Source organism: Notothenia rossii (genome assembly GCF_949606895.1).
Source record: "Notothenia rossii genome assembly, chromosome: 10".
Classification (NCBI taxonomy): Eukaryota; Metazoa; Chordata; class Actinopteri; order Perciformes; family Nototheniidae; genus Notothenia; species Notothenia rossii.
Window position 1 is genome coordinate 42,713,371 of NC_136908.1, and position 8,470 is coordinate 42,721,840.

Here is an 8,470-nt window from a genome sequence, read left to right on the forward strand (position 1 = left end):
TTTAGGCATGACTTTGATACGTGTACTACATTTAAATCATGGAAAATGTATTAATTTAGTTGTTGTTGTTGGTATACATGCCTCCCTCATCACCAGCGTGTCTTCTGAGTGACGATAGTTAGCATAAATAAATAATGAATAATGACCTCATTCTGGGGCCCAGACCCTCAGGTACGGAAACACTACACTTAAGAAATGTTGACACAAAATCCCACTACATTACACCAGAGAGAGAGCAGCGTGCTTGAGAAACAGATGTTTTTGTAAGGCATTTGCATTATTTCAACAAAGGTATCTATTTCTTCATAAAATGAACCCCCCCAGTAGAAACAAAAGAACAAACACATCAGTGGGTCGAGTGTTTTTGAAAAAACAGGAAGAGATCCCCTCTCCAAGATTAACTAGAGGCTGTTATTATATGCAGTCTAAACATATTTTGGAATTCTTGTGACTTCCATGTGTCCATGCTGTGTATACTGTTTGTGTAGTCTCCTGTCAGGTTAATGGTGGATTCAACTGTGGTTTATCCAGCAAATCCTGGTCACCTCTGGTCAACAAAGCCCACACCCTCTGGTCTCAGCCAGGGGAAGGTTCATCACTACCAACAAACCCACATTGTCATCCAGAGGAAATGCTTTAAAGGAACACTCCCAACAACAGCACATCATAGCTCAGAACAAATATTGGTGAAGTATGTGGGATCTCCCCATTGAGAGTGCTGTATTTATATTTTTTACAACATAGCAAACGCACATGTTATGGTTCCAAACCTCAGGGTCGAAAATCCTGCACAGTTCCATACTGTAGTTAACCTCAGGAGTAAGGAAATATTAAAAAAAGATAAGAAAATCATACAGCCTGCACGTTTTCTTGTCAAACTCGTACCAGAAAAGAAAAAATAACTTTGAATCCAACCAGTGAAGTGAAACTATTTGAGAAAGAACACTTAGTGACTGTAAGCCAAATATTCACCCTTTTAGCTCTGTTTTGGTCTCCACCAACCAATTATCTAGCTCTTTAGCTGCTAAATGCTGTACTGGGTTCACAAACTGGTCATTTACTTGAATTAATTGCTTTTCTGCTGAAAATAAATACCTGTAGAGTGGTAAGACTTAATGAAATAAGTATAAATGGTTTGACCTTTAAACTAAAACAAAAAGCTGAAAGACACTAAAACGCTCTGTCAATAACTGCAGAGTTGGGGGATTGTTTCTCTATGGATTTATGAATGACGCCTCTTACCTTTTAACATGGTTATTTGATAAATGTTTAATACAAATATGTTAATAAGAGCAGCTTTTGATATGAACGTCCATTGTAGAAAGTACAACACTGTTGAAGCAGACTGAGGCCTAGAAATACGTGATCCCTCTCAGGACTCTTCTGGGTTATTTCCGTGGCATCTCCACCTCCACAGTGACATGATACTACTTTTAAAAGAAAAGCTCTACTCTAAGCACAGTTCAGATGAGTCATTCCTAAAACAGTAACTCATTAATCACCTCCTTCCTGCAAAACATCATGGGTTGATAACTCTCAAATGGTTTGAAATGAAACAGTACATCTGCTCAGATAGGAAACATCAGGGCTGTCCTCAGGGTGTGATGTGATGTCAAAATGTAGCTGCTCCACCCTCTGACTGCGTGACGTGTGGACCCTGTGACCCCCTCGAACTCTGACCTGCTTCTCACTCACTGGTTCTTCCTCGACCATCTTCCCTAAATGAACTTTCTCTGTCGTCCTCCCACACACACCGTCCCCTGCTGCTCAGGTTTCTGGGAAACACCGGTTTTTACAGTGGGATGATTAACTGTGTCTACCTAATGAACTCTATTTGAGGCAAACGGGCACGCTATTATACTTAAAAGGAATAACACACTGGTTTATAGAGGAGTAGTAAGGGTAAACACACTTTGAACTCAAAACAGTTTAAGTAGTTATCTGATGAACAGATATTGCTTTCAGTTTCAATCTGTCTTAGAGCGCTTTACTGTAAATACTGCATTCCCAATGTTATTAACAGTTACCCTCTTATCAACTTTATTTTGTTTTGTACTCGTGAAGGATAGTGGCTGGAGCTAGAAAAGGCTCCACTAGATTCACCACCGTTGGCCTCTTGGTGCTGTGCAGTTATAGTACCGCTTCTGTTTCAGTTAGGTTCGTTTATTGGCCAGCAGGATTGTGGATGACTCCTGGCTTGGTAATGTGGAGCAGATACACAAATTATTTTTCACTTTATTCAACATTGCATTATAGGGCATGGCCTTGGTGGGGTTCTGGCTCTTTGAATATGCTAAACTTTTATTGTTATAATGTGTCACATTTTCTACAGGACAATATGTGTATATCCCTTTTCCCTGTTCTTTTTTGGAGGGGAACACAGTTCTGGATTTTTTACTTTGGCTCCATGCACCTGACGTCATTTATATGGCCCACATACAGTATTAAGACATTATCACTCTTTATTTATTCACGTCACCCCTGGGAATTAATGTAATTCAAACTTTACCAGCTGTATTCTAATTTAAAATACCTGAATGAAGGTACAGTGGATGACCTAGTTTGCAGCATACAAGCGTGATAAGACTGAAGCACTTTGTTTTTACTGCGCTCAGCGTCAGACCAGTTTAGGCATTCCCTCAACCTAAAGGAATTCCTCACAGCTATTTCCATGCTGTCATATTCCCGTCTCTACGGTTAGGCTTGGTGTTTCATGCCGTAATACAACATAGTCATTTTGTGGGGATTCCTGACCACACACACTCCAGATATGTCCAGCAGGAACAAAAGGGGACCCTGTCTGAGCACGGGGCGCTGTGGCTGCATTTGGCCAGCCGGAGTAGGAAGTTACTGAACGTTCATCATATTTTATTGAAGGGGGAGTCCCATTGTGAGGGGGATCAGGGGTCACGGCCATATTTGTTTTTCCCACTCTGATCTCTTAACTCCACATCGGATGACAGCAGTGCTGGAGTTAGAAAGCGTTGAGCATCTATTGGAGTGTTCAGCGGAGTGGAAAGACTGAGCGGCTACTGAAAGAGCCACCAGGCCTCCGTATCTCACGTCCTACTCCTCTGGGAGGACCAGCACGCCAGTCACACAGCCAGTATCTCAGTGTACTGACAGCTACAGATACTGGGCTTTGAGCGCACTTCCAACTATTCAGCCTCCATTGTTCAGATAAAAGCACAAATTACAGCCAAGGCTATCTAATATCATGTCAGTCCAAACACGAAATAGTACATAATCTCCTCCGCTCTCCTCCCTGGCTGCCAGTGGCTGCCTGAATCCGTTTTAAGACCCTGGTACTGGCCTACCATGCTGTGAAGGGATCAGGTCCTTCCTAAATTCAGGACATGGTTAAACCATACACTCGAGCAGGGAGCACTCTGCATTGGCCAATCGGCTCGCTGCTCCCTCACTGAGAGTGGACCCATGTGCCACTCAAAAACAAGCCTCCCTATTAACATCAGGAGAGCAGGAGGTTTATCTTCCATGACTGAACAAATACTGGTTTCCACAGCACCAATACATATTAAAATACATTCTGTTTGTAGAAAAAAGAATGGAGGCGTGTGGCGCAGTGGATATAGCCTCGGTGTTAGGACAAGGGGAGCACAGGTTCAAACCCCACTGCAGTCAGCATGTCGTTGTGTCCCTGAGACACTTCACCCCAATTTGCTCCTGTGGGGATTGTGCACAGTATTGAGTATGTGAGTCGCTTTGAATAGAATAGTCTAACAAGTGACATGTAATGGTATGGCTTATTCAAAGAGTCCCTATTATGCTCTGTGGGGTTTTGGTGAATGTAAATTGTCTGCAAAGGCTACAATCCTTGTGTTCCCTCCAGAGGGAGTTTCTCGCCCACACTCCGCCACCCAAGAAGTTGGAGAAAGATCCGTCACCGACCCACCAGATCCCGAATCCTCCTCACGACCCGAGTATTAAGGTCACACTATTTGCAAATAGGAAAACATCCAATTACAACCCTCCTCCTGTGACACGACTCCCACTGGCCGTCCTCCTCACAGAGCGGGGTCATCCTGTCCGTCCCACTTAGCTGCAGCGGGTGAGTCAGCTGGACGCTCTCCTTTGCTTTCCCTCGCTCTCCCTCGCTGACCGGCCCCCCGGCGGGTGCTATCTTTTAAACTAAAGTGTCTCCTCTTCCTGTGTGTATTTAGCGGCTTGTCAGTTGAATGAAAGGTATTTCCTCTGAGTCACTCCTCTGTTCTCTTTTGTCAGAACCATGCAGGCCCGGCAGACTTCCGGTCCACAAAGCTGTCCCCGCCCCCCCGGCAGCCAACCTCAAATCATGCCTTTTTTATAATTGGACTTTTTCAGATGAAATGCACTTTGCACTGCTTTATGCTTACAGTATGTTGGCCTAGTTTGGAGACATCATTTCCACAGGGTCCTGCTCAAGTCACAAGTTGTGAGACACACATAACCATTTTCTGGAGACTCTTCCGTTTTATCTTGTCCCATTTCTGACAGTAAAGTTAAACTGGGGCACTCACTTTTGCATACTGTATGAGTGGCCCCATGATTATATTGGTAAACTGACAATATGAAGCCACACTGACCTAGAAAGGAAAAGACAAACACTGGACAAACAGGAGGCTCATTACAGCACTCCAAAATGTGACAACAAACAATGAAAAGGAAGGAAATTATAAAAAGCCTTTATTGTACTACAAATAATAAAAAAGGCCAAGTATTTTAGTTTTTACTGTGACACTGTAGGGCTTGTTCGAGGTTAATAAAAACACAGTGTGTGGCCTCACCTACAGCAGCAAATAATAAATACAAAATAACATGGGACAAGATGACACAGAAAAAGTGTGGCATGCTCCACACATGAATAATAAGAATCCAAATAGACAGGAGAACAACTGCAAGATGTCCGACAGGTGCAAAGGAAAAACATTTCCATTAGGAGAAACTGATGTAGCTTCAGAAAGGATGCAAATGATAAAAACACAAATGTGCCAAAACACATGAAGAACCATCTTCACAGTGCAGTGTTTACTAAAAGCTAGGGGTGCACCGAATGGGAAATTCTTGGCCGAAACCGATACCGAAAATAGGAAACAGTTGGCCGAAAACCGAATGCCGAAAGGCCGAAAATGATTAATAGAAATATATATATATATATATATATATTGTATACATTTTTTACCAATGTTGTTCAGCTACCTGATTATGGAAAAAGACATGATTATGGTAAAACTTAACTTAAATAATAATCACTATTATGGGTCCATAAAACATTTATTCAGCACTTTTGAATGCACAGAGTACATTAATTCCAAGTCAAGTGCATTTTCTTTTCTCTGTAGGATAACTACAACAAAGTGCATTCAGAACAAAGACAAGGAGCTTTAAAACTACATAAACATCTAGGCCAGTAGGCCTACAACTAAATAGTGTAAATAAAGACTGTAACAGCAAGGCTTCAACAACAACAAATGCACCTATAAGTTTGGTAACCTAACGTGTTGTTGTGATGACGTAATCAAAACGCGGCGACAAGCACGGCGCGCGACCATGCTCGCGGCTGGCTCACACCCAACATGTGCTGCTTGGAGATATTTAAAAATATCAGAGAGAGAGGTGCGGATTGCGATTTGTAATACGTGTTCAGCTGACATTTCTCGAGGGGGTGTAACTGCAAAGACTTTCACCACTTCGGCATTACTCCACCACTTGAAATCAAAACACCCGGACAAATATGCGGAGTAAGATCAACGTAACCCTGTTCTCTGACATTCGGTGATATTTTTTCGGTGCTAAAACCCTTTCGGCCGATAATTTTCGGTGGCCGAATATTCGGTGCATCCCTACTAAAATCGTTGCACTAACGAAACGCTGCAAGAAGGTCACAACACAACAGAAACAGGGACACTACAAAGGCTTTTATATTTGTATCGTTTCTTAAAGGTCACATTTCATGGCCATTTCTACTGATCATCATTCCATTGTTGAGGTCTACTAAAATAGATTTACATTGTTCAATGTTCCAAAATCACATTGGTTTGGGGGAGGTTGTGACTCAGTGGTGAGTGCGCTGATCTTCGGTTAACAGAATCCCGCTGCAGTCAATATTCCGCTGTGTCCTTGTACAAGACACTTCACCCCAAATTGCTCCTGTGGGGATTGTCCACAGTATTGAATGTATTTAAGTCGCTTTGGATAAAAGCGTCTAACAAGTGACATGTAATGTAATGTAATGTTTCTCATACAGTTTCTCTGTAAAGTATGTGTATTCACTCTCTGTCCAAAACGGCTTGTTGGAGCTCCTGCCCCCCCCCCCCCCCCTCCCTATGAGCCCAGTGTGCTCTGATTGGTCAGCTCGCCCACTCTGTTCTGATGAGTCCACCACCGTTACAGCTGAACATCAGCGATTATGTGTTACAATGGCGTTTGTTGGCAACCAGAAAATGACACCAGTAATGACAAACAGATGAGAATGCTGCGTGGGGACTGGGTGCCGTGTTGGCGGGACGTTGCGAGGCTCGCTGCTGCGGACAGTGTGAGCTGGATTAATGGGGTCGTTTCCTGGTTGCTGCATGGGGTCTGTGAGACACTGCGAAACTCAGCCTGAGCACACACACACACACACTCTCAGCCTGGCTGTGAGAAATCCACGGAGCCGCAGCTGAGAAAATATAAGGCTAAGTTAGTGTGTGTGTGTGTGTGAGCAGCTCCACGGATTGGTTCATTTGGACCTGGGTATGGTTACGTCACAGTTTACAAAACATCAACAAACTTCACATTTTAACTTGCTAATTTCCAAGAGATATTTAGTGATGAAGTGCTGCTCTTTGGTTTGCATTTATTTTTAAAGCCACCTTATATCACCTGCCTCGTAAACTTCTGCTTCAGTGTGTGGCTCTCTTTAGGGGGGGCTGGCAGGAAGCAGAGGACAGGTCCCGCCTGTTGCTTTCAGGGGACATTACAGAGAGTACAAACTGGAGCAACTTGAGCTCTTCACCACAGGAGATAATAACACATATTACAACATCTATATTTAATCTGAGGCCATTTAGAATTACATTTAGTTACTTAGAGTACATTAGTTATTGACATTTGACAACAAAACAACTATATCAGAGGTCCAGTCCTCACAGTACAGATGCAGGGTTCACAGCAGGTGAGTCTGACTTCTCCTCATTTTGTGAGCCTACACTCCCCCCCATACCTCCACCCTCTGAGGGACATACAGTATAGCTGACAGACCAGTCTACCATCTGTCAACAAGCTCACCCCCCCATGATCACAGAGCATGAAAAGGGTTTGTAACTGAGTTATACACTGGATGTTATTACGCTCAAATTTAAAGATGGACGTCCCTTTAAAATATATTGATGCATTAATGTTTTCCCTTATTCGGTCTGTTTCCTTCTCTTTGCCCACTTGTTATCTTTAGGATATATGATAGGAATGCAGGGCTGTTTTACCTCCATGAGTGAAGTCATTTGACATATTACCCACATGAATCACTCCCCTCCCACCGTAACTTCCTGTGATTCTTTCAGTATTCATCGCCTCTTTTGGGCACATAATGTAAATCCACCTGCTATGCATACTGTCCCGCGTCTAACCGAGGAATGTGACCAAACTGTTGGTTAAGACATCAGGCTGAAATAATATCTGAACGGCATTATCAATGTGTAACCACAGCTGCTCTGTGCTCAGATCTCACTTCTGATTTAACTGGACTTCAATGGTTATGAAGGTTTACACATTTGCTTTGCAGGGCCAAAGAAAATAATCATAGTGCATGTTTAATTCCTGATGTGAGTCATGGGTGAAGGTGAATGGAAACTGTGAAACCATTCAGGACTTCCTGTGAATTATTCTGGTCTAAAACAATATATCCTGTTAGTGTCATCACAAGGTGCTGCCTACAGGGAAACAGCCACAGGTAGCACTGAAACATCTTCCTTTGATGGTTAACTACAAATAAAACATACATGAAACAGAAGCTTGCATTGCCTTCACAGCTGTTGTTACTGATTAGTTCTCTGTTGCCTTTGATTGCAGCAGACTGAAGGAGGCGTCAGGAGGAGGAGGGGGCAGGATGACTAAGTGGGGGAGAAGTGAGAAAGATGAAAATGTTGTTGATAAAATGAAACAATAAAGCTGCTACATTTTGTATTAATTTGTATTTTAGTCATAGGGAAAATGTTTCAGCAGCTAATTAAAAAGAAATTAGGTATGGCAGCAACAGAGATCTCATCTGGATGTATTTGGAAGTCACATTATAAATGCTGCTTCTTTATTGTGAAGATGTATCATTCATATCTATCCATCTATCTATCTATCTATCTATCTATCTATCTATCTATCTATCTATCTATCTATCTATCTATCTATCCAGGGACGTGAACAGACATTTTGGGGGGCGGGGGCTCAAGTGAGAAAAAGGGCACTTCCCATGATAATTTATAAAAAAATGTTTTAGAAC

General features: G+C 42.6%; 1 protein-coding gene across 1 annotated transcript in view; it reads right to left on the reverse strand.

Moving 5' to 3' along the window:
* Positions 1-7,234: 7,234 nt before the first annotated feature.
* LOC307023033 (synapsin-3-like) overlaps positions 7,235-8,470 on the reverse strand; it is a 95,816-nt gene continuing 94,580 nt past the window's right edge. Inside the window, exon 7 of the mRNA XM_079656027.1 lies at positions 7,235-8,087. Coding sequence (XP_079512153.1) covers positions 8,013-8,087 — 75 coding nt within the window. The 3' untranslated portion in view covers positions 7,235-8,012. The remainder of the gene's footprint in view (positions 8,088-8,470) is intronic.